Consider the following 15,423-nt stretch of genomic DNA (forward strand, 5'->3'; position numbering starts at 1 on the left):
GTGCGGCATTAATGCTAAAAATATTTTACAATTAATCACTTTTTTCTCACGTTTCAATGTAAATGCCTGTGGTGGCACGTTAACGATTATGTGTTATACTTTTAAAGTGAATTACAATTTTACATTTGTTCGTTAGCCCTAGGTTTAAATATTAATGTACAAAAGGCGCGTCAGTGAATATGTGTAAATATATATATCAACTACAATAATAACTTACAGTTTTCGCTGGTCGTCCAAACTTTTTAAAAATCGCAAACACACACACGTAAAATCACACAATTAATTATTATAAAAGGCACTCTCAGTAGCAACAATTATAATATATAGAAAAAGGGAGCAAAGGGATTTATATATAAGTACTTTATTTAGTATAGGCGGAACCATTTTTTTTTTTACCCATAAGTCCATGTACTTTATTGCATATAGGCGGGGCATGGTCAATGTTCTCACTGTGAACATTGAATCTGTACAATAATAATTGTTCAGTTCGGGGCATTAATCTCTAAAGTTACAGTTTATTTTCTCGTATTAGATTGTAATAACAAAATAAATGTTTTCGACGTTCTCTGCTTATCTCTAAGTAATAACGTTTCCAAATTGTTTATATATATATTTACAAATACAAGTTCAGTTTGTAATAGGGCAAGCGTTCAATAACCCATCAGTTCTCGTGATTATCGGTTTATTTTTTTCTATCGTCAATATCATTTAAACTTAGACACATAAACTCGTGATCCATCTGTGATTAACTCTGTTAGATATCACTCATGCTTGTCAATAATAAAGGTTTTTAACCTTGCACGTGATTGTTATTCAGAGTTCTCATTAAGTTCAAATCATACAAATGTTTGTAAATGATTGCAAGCAAGCGTTCAATAACCCATCAGTTCTCGTGATTATCGGTTTCTCTATCGTCAATATCATTTAAACTTAGACACATAAACTCGTGATCCATCTGTGATTAACTCTGTTAGATATCACTCATGGTTGTCAATAATAAAGGTTTTTAACCTTGCACGTGATTGTTATTCAAAGTTCTGATTAAGTTCAAATCATACAAATGTTTGTAGATGATTGCCAGTAATCTGTGATTCGTGTCAATAAATAAAGTCTATAATCACTTTTATCATTCTGATACGGTACAAAGTTAATCTTGACGTCACTAAAGCCACGCCAAACACCTTCTCGCTCGTTCATTTCAATTTCAACGGCTCTCAAGGAAGGACGTCTGTGGCATTTAGTCTTCAGCTCATAAGTAAAAAATAATTTTTAATAAATATTACCCTTTTCATAGTATACTTGTAGGAGGGGGAGGGGGTTATTTTTAACTTTTCACGTTGTTCAAGTCAAGGGATGCTCACATCTTTTTAACAGGTAGCTTCTAATCAATTATATATGCTCACATACTGTTCGTATAGGTCATCCACAGTGGTCCTGTATGGGAGTCATTTCCAGGGGCCCTGCAAGGCAGGGAAGTGTCCATTTCCTTTTATCTACTCCCACCTTTTTAGCAATAAGTATGGCTTGCCATACGAAACATTCTCACATCTTTTTAACAGGTAGCTTCTAATCAATTATATATGCTCACATACTGTTCGTATAGGTCCTGCATAGGGGCTATGGGTCCTGGGAGTCATTTCCAGGGGCCCTGCAAGGCAGGGAAGGGAACCATTTCCTTTTATCTGCTCCCACCTTTTTAGCAATAAGTATGGCTTGCTATATTTTTCACTTCTCACATCTTTTTAACAGGTAGCTTCTAATGAAGCGTAGGGGCCATGGGTCCTGCATAGGGGCCATGGGTCCTGCATAGGGGCTATGGGTCCTGGGGGCCGTTTCCAGGGGTCATCCATTGTGGTCCTGCACAGGGACCATCCACTGTGACCTTCGTAGTGGTCATTCAACCTTTCCTTTCGTCATCTATCTCCAGGAAAAAAAAAAAACCTGACCCTATTTCATCACCTCCTTCGATAGTCCCCTTATCCATAGTTAAACAGTAGATATGTGCTATCTCTTATCAACTGTCGCATCTCTTTTATGGATACCTCACTAAATCTATACTACTTACGATACTCTTAAAATTTCGTGGATAGGGTTTGACGATCGGACACACCCTCTCGTTCTAGTGGGTGATGAAAATGGTAAATCTGAGTCAAACTTCACGAATCCTCGCGATCACTATAATATGTAGAACTCTTCTGAAAATTGTAAAGTTGGGATCATTATTATTAATAACAATGATAAGGACGATTTCTGTAAAGGAAATTACTCGCCATCTTCAGAGTAATTAACAATGTTAAGTTCATACGGAATGTGTTGTTGTGTGAGAACATAATGCTATTTTACCTTAAATCTCACTTTGCAAAATCAATAATGAGGACACTGAAAAGTAAATTGTAAACAACGTTATACTGTAACATTATTGACAGTTACGATACCTGAATAATGGATTATATACAAAAAAAAATGAGTTTCAAGTCAACACAAGCAATAGTGAATCCCCAAGAGTTAGCCTTAGACACGAGCGGTCCCGGGTTCAATTCCCGGTGGGGAATCACAGTTGAACAAAACTATGAAAGCTTTTTCAGGCCAACCATGATGAGTGAGTTTTACCTGGGTTTACCTCATTCACTCCAGGCAAATGGCGGATGGTACCTAAATATAGATCCCAAGCCGCTTCCTTCCTTCCCCAATCCTTTGTTATCTCCCTTTCATCGGATAGCGTGATCGCCAAGGGATATTTCTCAGATGTGACGGGCTAACATGGCCATTGATGGCGAGAACCTGGAAATCTAATTCCTAGGTCCTTATCCTTCTGCAAGTACCCCTGCTTTAGGAGGAGAGTACAAAGGTGTAATTTTTAATAGACTTGTGGAAATCAAATTTCAACACAAATTGTTATAAAATCACATTATTTTCCCAACAAAAGTTTTAGTAAGTCAATATGACACTACGAGAATGATTGTGGTTTTAGATTTGATTTTCAGTTTAGCATCACATTCAACGGCGAGGCTATATGATACGCGGACCCGCAGCTTAATTCGGAAACCGAACCGCCTGAGATTGAACCCGACCACCCACGCCAAAGACGTGCACGCTAACCGCTTAGCCTTGAGGTATATCCTTTGTGACTCTTAAAACAATGTTAAATTATGTTATTTTAATGCATATTCAGGGTGTTTCGAAACCGCACCTACAAAGTTTTCAGGGTGATTCATGACACGAAGATAATAATAATAATAATAATAATAATAACGAGACGTTCATATTAACACACAGAGGAAAATGCTTAGTTTCAGAGCTAAATGCCCAAAGGTTTGGAAAACTTACATTGATACAAATATATATATATTTTTTTTTGTTTTCTCTCTCGAACACGAGAAATTCTGAATAGCGCAGCCATTTTAGACAAAACTGGGGTCAAACTGTGCGAAAAAATAGTCTAAAGCTGAAAATCAGCAGATTTGTTCTATTGGATATCCTGAGCAACATGTCAAAAGTCCCTTGGTCGCTTCCTGGAACTCCAGACGTTTAAAGTCTGTACTACTGGAAAAGCAGAAGTTATCATTGGAATGCCTGTTATATACAAAGGGCTAAATCCACAAAGCTGAAATAGGCCCCAAATGAAAGATAAATAATAGTGCTTCAGTTTAAGCTGTATATTGTTTTAATCGCACAGCATCCAGGGCCGCACTAAACGATTGAACCCCTCAAAGGTCGAAATAACCGAACTCGCTTTTTTTTTCTTGGTTATCGACTTTTGCCATCGCAGATGTCGTAAAACTAACCGTATTAAAAAAAAAAAGTTTCAGCAAACTTTCATCTTTCCATCGGTATATTTGTAGTGTTTGTACAACAATATTTAATTTCCCTGTAACTCTTTACCAATTGCGCGTAAGTCAAAATTAACGTCACCATTGTTCTTCTGATTAAATTTGCGCCTTATATCATGTATCACATGACACTATTCCTATTTTTAAAACTTAACTTTAATTCAAAATGGCGGATTTCAAGATGGCCGCCGTCAGGTATACCCTTACTATATGACTTCTCCCTAGTTCTAATATGTACCCATATATTTGTTATTCACCTTTTGTTGTTACAAGAGGTCTTACAGGGCTTTTACCTTCAACTATATGAAGACTATTCTATACTTCCATGTGATGTTCTGGTAGCTGTATCTCCTAAACCCCTGGAGCTTCGCACCTACAACTTCACTAAAATACTAACCATATTTAGTACTACTTTCTCATATGTGTCTCAGTCAGCAACTCGATTCACCCAAACGTAAGGTTTACTTGTGAGGTGTTCATTTGACATCATGTACTGACGCACAAAGAAATAAAACTAATAAAACATCTAAAATAAGCCCTCCGACTTTCCTTTTTTTTTTAAATTCTGGAAGACTTAGTATCGCAAGTATTGCAAAAACTTGATATAAATCAGTGGCGAATCCAGGGGGAGGGCGATCGCCCCCCCCCAGAAAAGGAATATTTCTTTTTTTATGTATATAAATAAAACCCATCCCAGAGTATGCAGCTCTTAAAAGTAGCTCAAAGTAGCAGTATGACAACCCATCTCCCCCAGAAGTCGGTCCTGGATCCGCCCCTGTCATGACCAACTGTATAGCTATTCATAATGTTTATTAAAAAAAAAAAAAACATCAATACAGTATTCGTCTGCTTCTCCGTCTGATTTTTAACCACACATAGGAGCAACATTGCATCTCACTTTTCTCTTAGGTTTTATTTTCAGGCTCAGAATGCTTCAATGTGAAAAAGAACATAAGTTTTAGCTGTGCATCGCAATTACCTTCGTAATGTCGTGAAGGTTGCATAACCACACTTATTCAATTCCTATGAGGCGAAGGAACGGATTGACCAAAAAGTCAAAATTTTCTGTGTAGACTATCACTAAAAAGATACAACTTTTCCACAACTCGGCGAATCGAAATTCAGAAAAAAAAAACGGCCCATCCTATTATCTACCCAACCCCATCTACCCTACCCCCCAAGATGAATCAGTTTCGTCGACATGTGTCAATTTGGTCATCGGTCGCTTATAATAATAAGCACCTAACACAGTTTTTGCATCCGGTCTAGCTGTAGAAGAAGACTTCATGTACTGTATTTGGTGTCAGTACAAGCGAGTTTAATGAATTCTGAGCAATAATCTGAATGAGGAAACTAAACATGTATATAGCAACAGTGATTTATCTACACCCTCCTAACATCCCCAGCAACCCCTAAAATTTTCGGGCTCCCCCTGGAAATGAATTCCTTACATCCCCCAACTACGGGGGGGGGGCAATATTAAGAAGATTCATTCTCGTCCTGCCTAAAGGCCTCCAAGATTTTGTAGAAAATATTTTAAATGATCTTATCATTAGGCAGAACAGGAATTCCTGTGTTGTATGATTAACGTTTGCGTCTAGCGCAGGTTCTTCTTTTTCTTCAAAAAAATAGGATCTCTTTTTGGTAGGCGTGATAAGTTTATTGAAGTTAATAAGAAAAATAAAAGTTACAAGTTCCACAACAAAAAACTACAAAATCTCACTAGTTGTTCTTTCAGCAAAATTATTAAAGTTCCACTTTAGATAAAGATGGGAAACACTAGATACGTCAAAATACAAAAATATATGAATTCGAAGATGTATATATATATATTGTTCCAAGATTCTAGTTACATGTAAAGATATATATATATATATATATATATATAGTACTAAGATACTATTTACTATTTAAATGCTCGTCCCTAAGATACAGACCGCAAAGAATATACTAATAACGCGAATGTGTCTTCCTGGAATGTGCCAAGCCTTGTATAGCAACTAGTATATAAAACTATCGTAAGCACAAAGATCGAATCATCACATGAGTTTAGGTCGACACGTGGACGCACGTGGAGACCTATCATACAGACTTTGAAACTGGACTTAGTAATCCATGCTCTCACTGCGTGATGTACACGCGCGTACATTATCATACTTCCTTGAAAAATAAACCATTACAAAAGAGAGTATTTTGAAAGTACATACACTATCATCACATATGTGTGACCCTACAGTGACCCTACATCCTGTTCTTGGCTGGCACATTATCAATAGCTTAAAGAATAAAGATTCGTCTTTTATACAATATTAGCATTGACTTCAAAAATAATATAACAACTATAAAATACACTAACTTATAATCGAACCCCGATCTTTTATATACAGTATATACAGTGACATTCCAGGTAAGTACTGCTAAGAGGGGAGGTGCATCGAAGGTGATAAACAAAATAAGAAAAAGAAAAGAAAAAAATAACAGTAAATATACGTTCATACAACACCTCCCTCCTTTTTTGAATTTTCATATCAAATTGCGAATTTGGTTGCAAATTTGGATACTGAAAATTCACAGTCTAATATGAAACATTAAAAGATTTTCTTTTTACCTTTCCTTACGTAGATTAGGACTTTTCTTAGGGGGAACAGCTACCTGTAACTCATCTGTAATCTCAGTAAGCTGCTCAGCAATTTTTGACATGACTACAGGCTCAGTGGTATCTTGTTTTTGATTTATTTTGGTAATAATAAAAGGTTTAATGCATATTTGTTTACAACAGCTATCATCATCAAAATACCTTTTGAAAAAGCGAAAACATTTACATCGGTAACAACAACAAAATATTAATATTAGAGCTATCAGAACTGTACCAAAATATGAAAACCAAGAGAGATGAGTTACCTTTTCAGAATGAAGTAGTTTCCATTGTTCATCATCTATTTTCTTTTCTACTTCCTGAATTTTATGGCTTGCTACCTTTAAGTCACTAACCGAATTAATTACATGCTGAATGGGTAGGTTAATTTGCATATCTTCCAGGTATATATGAGAATTTAATATTTCACAACAATTATCAGTAAGATTTAATTTCGGAGTAAAGTCTTTACCTGTAACATTGGTTTCATACCACATTTGTGTTTGGAGGATCGCCTTCAAACCATAAGCTTTACAATTATTATCTAGATGAATAATACCTGAATTTGTTAGAATTAAATCATAAGGTTCAAATCCATTACATAATATTGTCATTTTCTCTTCCTGTGGAGCAGCAAAAATCCACTCATTGTTATTTAAGGTTACAAATATACAATGATCAATTTGTATCACATGTTTATTACAATCCATGGGAACATAATGAACATATTGTAATAATTTCATTTCACACTCTTGATTTATATGACTAGACAATATAGGAAACGTTTGTTTACACAAAAACCAATCTTGTTTAAGAATCTTACATTTATTGAACTCAATTTCAGTCATTTTTGCGTAATATTGCTTAATTGAATCAACTAAAAGGTAAGGTTTTTCAGGTTGAATAAAAACAAATTTATTTGTTGTATTCTTTATTTTAGTGGGGAAGGGAGTTAACTTATATACTAGATAACGAATGGAATCTGTCAAAGGGAGACGAATTACATAGGCTAATATTCCATTATTGATAAACACATCTAAATTTATTATTTTTAATAAAAAGTAACTATTCCTAGTACTTGTCCCAATTGGTAAAGATAACGCACTATGGAGGTCACTTTGACTAGCCTTCCAATGTTGGATTATTTGATAAGGAGTGATTATGTGAGGCTGTAATACACCTTTCTGTGCATTTAAAATTGCTTGCAAAACAATTTCATACTGATCCTTTAAATCTCTTAAATACCTTTCAACTTTTGCGATATGTTCATTTATTGTATACTTTAAATTTAAATCCAAAAATGCTTCATTTAAATGTCTCTCTCTTTTTGATATCTCTTTACTTATATGCTCTAAACCTTGACTCAAAATATTTTCGTTAGTCTCTACTGTGTGAAGAGTTTTGTTAATACCTTGTAGGGTAGATTTAACAATAGTCATCTGCTCTTTACTCAATTTCAAGAAATCTAACTGTTCTTTTTCTAATTTATTGATTTTTTGAGTGTAATAATTGGCATCTTCATCGTCTAAGGTGCCAAATAGAAATTTAGCAAGGTGACCAATACCATCTATTAACCCTCGTTTTCTTCTACTTTCTTGCGAAGAAATTTTTGTTACTTCTTTTATTATTTCCTTAACCTCTTTGATATCAGATACCTTAGTCAAAACTTGATTTACGAACACTGTAGCACAACTAGTTTTATTTGATTTCACCACTGAGTGTCTACACAGGTTTTGTGTCCTATCTACGTAAGTTTCCAAATTACGAAAGCTTATATCTAGCTTAGTTAAGTTAACGTAAGAGACCAATTGCCAGTAAGTATTATATAACTGAACCTCTCCTAAAGAGTCATAATAAATACCTGCCGTATTTTCAAATTTCTTTATGCGTGCTCCAAGCTCTAGACTACTACATATAAGAGAAACCAGTAGAATAGCTTTAAGTCCTATCATTTTGAACAATCCTGTAAATATAGAAACGTTATTTTACTTTCCTTTTTTTTTTTTTTTTTTTTTACAAGATAACATGAAGAATTTGAGTCACTTAATAATACATCTTTAATCTATTGGCATGCACAGTCATCTCTTGTTTGCCAACCTTTAAGGTACAGTTTACACATTTTGTTCGAATTATATCGTACGGTCCGCGCCACAGACTGTCAAGTTTCTTTGATCTGCCGCGGCGGACTGACTCATCATATAATAACACTTTATCTCCTTTCTGAAAAATGGATTCGTTTTCGTTTCTATCATAATATTCTTTACTTTTCTCCTTTTTGTCAATGAGGTTTGCTCTAGCTAATCCGTGCATCTCCTGCAATTTGTGTTTCAACTGTTTTACATAATCATCGTAATTGTATACAACTTCAGAAGGTTTTCTTTGTAATACACCTGGTATATTTACAGGTTTCCCGAATAACAGTTCGAAGGGAGTGTATTGAGTGGAACTATGAGGAGTGGTATTATAACAGAAAGTAGCATATGATGCTAATTCGTCCCGATTATTCTGATTTTCTGCCACATAACATCGCAAGAAAAATTTTAAAGACTGATGGAATTTTTCTATACCACCATTCGATGCAGGATGGTATGGGGTTGTATGTAGTTTTTCTATTTGTAACAATTTACAAATACGCGTGAAGACATCGCTTAAGAAATTACTTCCGCAATCAGACAATATACTGTGTGGAATGCCAAATTTTAGCACTACATTCTCGACAAAGGCTTTGCTGATTGTATCAGCATCTTGAGAAGGGATGGGAATTGCAATAACAAATTTTGAAAGGTTATCTTGTACAGTCAATAAATATTTGTTTCTGTGTTCTAAAGTTTCTGGGAGAGGCCCGACTAAATCTAACGAGACCTTTTCAAAAACTGTACTGGGCGTGTCAGTTATTACCATCTTCATTTTTACCTTTTGTTGTGTGTTCCTATTCTTTTGACATATTTCACACCCTTTTATGTAATCTTCAACATCTTCCTTCAGTTTTGGCCATTCTTTAATGTCAATATTATTTAAGGAAAGGTACTTCCTAATCTTTTCATAACACCTATTCATTCCTATATGTCCACCTAGAATTTGAGTATGAAACTCTTCTAAAATTTTGTTTTTCGTTTCTAAGTCTAAAGCTTCAGCTTTTTCTTTCTGTTGTGAATCACAATTTGATACCCTATCTTCTTCTTCAATAACATCTAAAGAATACATTCGTGACAAGGCGTCAGAATTTGTATTTAAGCTTCCTTTCTTATACACAATTTCGTATTGATATTCCTCTAAAAGTATTCTCCATTTTAAAAGTCTAGATGTCGGATTTTGTACTCTAAAAACCCACGTTAGTGGCTTGCAATCTGTGACAAAAGTTACTTTTGTTCCGTAAATGTACGGTCTAAAAACTTTGCTAGCCCACACTAGAGCCGCCAGTTCCCGTTCAGTCGCTGAATACGATCTCTCTGCTTTATTGAAAACTCTACTAGCATACGCAATTGGAAGATCTTTGTTTATTTCACCCTGTGAGAGAATAGCTCCGCAGGCAAATGCCGAAGCATCCGATGTGATTATAAAAGGGTTTTTAAAATCAGGATACTGCAAAATTGGAGGAGTTGTCAATTTCTCTTTAAGAGAATCAAATGCAACTTGTTGTTTGACTCCCCAAGAAAACTGGACGTTTTCTTTTAATAAGGACGTTAAGGGTAAAGCAATTTTACTGTAGTCTTTTAGAAATTTTTTATAATATCCAGTAAGTCCTAGAAATCCCTTAATTTGTTTCTTATTCTGAGGAACAGGAAAGTTCTGAACTTTCTCCACTAATCTTGGATCTGGTTTTACTCCGTTAGGTGTAATGACATGTCCTAAGTATGTTAATTCTGGCTTCAAAAATTCAGTCTTATCTACACTTAACTGCAAGTTGCTTTTACGAAATCTTTGCAAAATCTCACGTAATCTACTATTATGCTCTTCTAAAGAACTAGAGAAGACCACTGAATCATCCAGGTAGATGAAACAACTCGTACCTGTCAGCCCTGCTAACACTGTATTCATCAATCTTTGAAAAGTGGCCGGTGCTGTCGCCAGACCGAAAGCAAGTCGCTTGAATTGATAATGATTTTCAGGTGTACTGAATGCAGTTATAGGTCTATCCTTTTCCCTAATATAGCATTGATGGTACCCACTATGGAGATCTAAACTGGAAAAGTAACGCGCATTGGCTAAATTACTCAAAATGTCGTCTATGTTAGGTAACGGAAAGGACGAATGGACACATAAATCATTGACAGATCGATAATCGACTATTAGTCTATATTTCTGTTTTCCTGATGCATCGAGTTTCTTTGGAATAAGGAAAATAGAACTGTTCCAAGGAGAAGTAGAAACTTCTATAATGTCTTGTTTTAACAACTCTTCTATTTGTCTATTTAATTCTTCCTTATGACATTCTGGCACTCGGTAATTCTTTTTGTTAACAATTTTGCCTACATGTTTAGGATCAATAATAATTTCATGTTCAAGAACATTTGTAGCAGTTAGTTTGTCTCCTGGTAGAAAGAAAACATCATTGAATTCATCACAAAGTTCAAGTATACTTTCTTTTTCTTTGGGTGGTAAATGACCTAGCCTTAAAAGCTTATGAAGTAATTTTAAACGTTCAGTTAAACTTTCTGAATTTGACTTTTGTGGGACCCTGTCTTTTTCACACTGAATATTTAAAACATGGTTTTCTTCTAATTTCTCTAAGTCTATCGGATCTAAAGTAATATTCTCTACTGAAGAATTCACATTTAACACACTAGCTATGCATTTATTTTCTTTCGCTACTGTCAAACAAGAAGAAAGAAAAACACCCGGTTTAATCTCTCGTTTTTCTACAATCCCAATTCCTGTGCTGTTTGTGGGAACAAAAACTAACTTCTCGCATCGAGCTGGAATACTATATGTCAACGGTAGTATAAGTTTATCGCTGCCCTTGAGGTCAAGTTTCTGGCAAGCATGTGTTGACAAGGGAGGAGGAGGGGGAGGATGGAATTCTAACAAACAATTTTTTTGTTTCAAAAAATCACGTCCAAGAATGTGTCTGCCTTCTGATAAGCATCCTTCCAAAATAACATGAAATTTATGTGAGAATTCTACTCCTTTTATCACTAACGTTAGATAAATAGTACCTAGTGACCTAGTTTTAACATTGTTTAATCCTTTCAATGTCACAGTTTGTGTTGTATCAATATTCTTTCTAAAACTGCATGGAAGTGCATGGATTTGCCAAAGACTTAAGTCACTGCCTGTATCTAAGAGAAAAGTTGCATCAACATGCAATTCTTTAATGAATGCCGTAATAGTACCTTCTTCTTGATTTGTTACTATGCAACCCTTCGTGTTATCTGAGATGCAAACAGGTTGCTCATTTACATCCATTTGCGGTTTCCCTGACCACTACAACTTGAGCACATCTGACTACTGCAGGCTTTTACTTCATTAAAATGCAGAGAACTTTGTTCTTTATCACAAATTCTCTCATTTCCACTAGTATTTACCCTACTAGTATTTCCACTAGTATTTACTTTACTAGAAACATTCAAACAATTGCTATAACCTTCCGTGCCTCGCGCGGCGCTCTCGGAAAAATTACAATTAACCCCTCCTGTGCCTCTCGCGGCGATCTCAGGAGAATTACCATTAACACATCCTGTGCCTCTCGCGGCGATCTCAGGACAAATTTCACAAACGTGTACCGTTTTCATAAACTGATTAGAAGAATTTCCTCTTTCCTTTCTTTTCTGTAATTTGCATTGAGCTTTGGTGTGACCAGGCTTATGGCATAGGTAACATACTAATTCTTTCTTTTGAGCTTTCTTACTATTTACATTTGGAAAGGGGAGAGAAGTGTGGGAAGTGATCTGTGTTTCTTCTTCTAGAGCGAGTTCGATAATATATCCTAAGGATGTATCATCATCGCTTTTGGATCTTACAATCATCTGAATTCTGTCATTTGTTAGCCCCTGAATAAAACTTGCTTTTGCTAAAATTTCAACAAGTGCTATGGCTCCTGGCAATTTAGATGCATCTATAACACGAGCAACGGCTTCGCGTAATTGACTTTGAAGAGTGTCTACTTTACTTGCCCATGAAGCAATTGAATCAGCTTTGGTTTGTCTAGCACTAAAAAGCTGGCATGCATAAAAATCAATAGTTCGTCTAATGGAATAATTTTCTATTAATATTTGTTTAACAGCTTCCCACGTAGTAGTGGTTTTTCTAACTAATAATTTAGATCTAGCATCCCCAGTTATTTTGGCTTTAACAAATTTCAAAAGGGTACTATGCTTAGCTGGGTCAACCAATTCAAAAGCAGCATCTACATTAGACAGAAATTCTTCTAATGCTTATCTTTTTCCCGAAAATGGTACTGAAATTAACTTTAGTGCTTCTGACACACTACAATACTCTACTTCTGTATCAGAAGAATCAGCACTACCACTGGCAGCCATTGGCAATTAGTACTTACGTTAAACTATACAATTTAAATTTACAAAAAATTTTGTTAGCGACAATACCTTCCTTACACCTTCTGTTTTGCCAAGTATTCCCAAGATTAAACGAATGAAATATTTTAATCCTTCCCTAGAGGAACGGTGAATACTAAAGCCTTCTATCCTAGACTGTTCTTGTCTTGATTTTACGTTATTCACTTCACAAATAAACAACAACCGCGGTGACCAAAGAACAAATCTTTTCTATCCCCAGGCGTAACACTTGAAAATTTTGGAAGTTCAAACAAGCAATGAAAATTGTAACCAACCTTGAATTTCCTGTGATGGGGGGTGCTGCTGGCGTCGATCCTGGTACTTTCCTGATGTTGGTTTAAAGATGAGGCCTCTGGATTTCCACAAGATCTCGGCTTGGAATGTTGCTCAATTGGGACCAGCCACACTTGAGAATGGTACTGCTTACTGGATCTCTGGAACTGGATGTAATAAAACTGGAACACTGGAACGTGTGTACGCCGAGGTATCCGCTACACCTAGTACAGGCAAGCTTCTTGCACTCACAGTAAAAAAGGTGTTGTCGACGAAGTGCGGTCTGTATCTGGACGTAACGATATTTTAAAACGTATCAGCTTCGTGTCGAAGAACGAGCTCTGACTACAATGATGAATGTTCAACTTAGTAACTGTGGAACGTGCACTGGAATCGAACTTCGAGTACTTCGGTTGAGATCCCACCGCTGCCACCACTTTATTTTCCTGTTGTATGATTAACGTTTGCGTCTAGCGCAGGTTCTTCTTTTTCTTCAAAAAAATAGGATCTCTTTTTGGTAGGCGTGATAAGTTTATTGAAGTTAATAAGAAAAATAAAAGTTACAAGTTCCACAACAAAAAACTACAAAATCTCACTAGTTGTTCTTTCAGCAAAATTATTAAAGTTCCACTTTAGATAAAGATTGGAAACACTAGATACGTCAAAATACAAAAATATATGAATTCGAAGATGTATATATATATATTGTTCCAAGATTCTAGTTACATGTAAAGATATATATATATATATATATAGTACTAAGATACTATTTACTATTTAAATGCTCGTCCCTAAGATACAGACCGCAAAGAATATACTAATAACGCGAATGTGTCTTCCTGGAATGTGCCAAGCCTTGTATAGCAACTAGTATATAAAACTATCGTAAGCACAAAGATCGAATCATCACATGAGTTTAGGTCGACACGTGGACGCACGTGGAGACCTATCATACAGACTTTGAAACTGGACTTAGTAATCCATGCTCTCACTGCGTGATGTACACGCGCGTACATTATCATACTTCCTTGAAAAATAAACCATTACAAAAGAGAGTATTTTGAAAGTACATACACTATCATCACATATGTGTGACCCTACAGTGACCCTACATCCTGTTCTTGGCTGGCACATTATCAATAGCTTAAAGAATAAAGATTCGTCTTTTATACAATATTAACATTGACTTCAAAAATAATATAACAACTATAAAATACACTAACTTATAATCGAACCCCGATCTTTTATATACACTATATACAGTGACATTCCAGGTAAGTACTGCTAAGAGGGGAGGTGCATCGAAGGTGATAAACAAAATAAGAAAAAGAAAAGAAAAAAATAACAGTAAATATACGTTCATACAACACCTGTTCTGCCTAATATTTGTAGACAGGAAGTTCTATGCAAGGAGGAAATTTTTAGGGAAATGCAGCACCAAAAAAGCTTGACTCCTAGCTTATGTGTATGCAGATTGGAAATCATGTATAAAACGGCTGTTGTAACAAGGGCAGGAACTAAATCCAACCGGTCAAAATGCAAGGGACATTCTGACGAGGACAAAATCACAGGAGTATATATTGGATGTACCAGGGCACCGTATATGATTATTTTCCCCTCAATTGTCATGTATTCTAAAATATGATCTCTATTTTTCAACTGAAATAACGTTTTCTTTCCAGGCCAGATTTGCTTTAACTACTTTCACACATACCCACATGAAAAGTTTTGGGTATTTCCATTTATTATAATTTTAATACATTTGAAATATGTTTAGCATATTACAGTAAGACCATTCATTTTAATTACAAAAAGTAAGTGTGATGCTATTTGATTTTTAAAATGTTGTTCCTGTGTGGTAGCCTATAGCAGTCTTTTATTTTGAGTAATGTATAAATACTTATTTTAATTCTGAAATACTGAACAATATATATATATATATATATATATATATATATATATATATATATATATATATATATATATATATATATATATATATATATATATATTAGCAAAGATCAAAATATGAAATATATACTTACTGTAACAGTCTTAAGTCTTTTATTGGGTTTTCAGCATTTTTTAAATGTTATTTCCGTAAAGTAAAGAATTTCAGATAACATTTTAGATGCAAAACAGTTGAAGAAAAAGTAATCATTCTTTATTA

General features: G+C 35.1%; 1 protein-coding gene across 1 annotated transcript; it reads right to left on the reverse strand.

The window, feature by feature from the left end:
* Positions 1-6,334: 6,334 nt before the first annotated feature.
* LOC145688506 (uncharacterized) lies at positions 6,335-13,366 on the reverse strand. The gene is made up of 2 exons (XM_081762847.1): positions 13,256-13,366; positions 6,335-8,428 (listed from the first exon to the last, which is right to left on the reverse strand). Exon 2 carries the CDS (start codon positions 8,415-8,417, stop codon positions 6,435-6,437), a length of 1,983 nt encoding a protein of 660 aa, XP_081618973.1. The 5' UTR covers positions 8,418-8,428; positions 13,256-13,366; the 3' UTR covers positions 6,335-6,434.
* Between the last annotated feature and the right edge of the window lie 2,057 nt (positions 13,367-15,423).

Source organism: Thermobia domestica, chromosome 6, assembly GCF_964235325.1.
Source record: "Thermobia domestica chromosome 6, izTheDome1.hap1.1, whole genome shotgun sequence".
In the NCBI taxonomy this organism is placed as follows: Eukaryota; Metazoa; Arthropoda; class Insecta; order Zygentoma; family Lepismatidae; genus Thermobia; species Thermobia domestica.

Bases quoted from the DNA above. Each gene is read 5' to 3' on its own strand.
- LOC145688506 (XM_081762847.1), bottom strand. From the start codon at position 8,417: ATGATAGGACTTAAAGCTATTCTACTGGTTTCTCTTATATGTAGTAGT.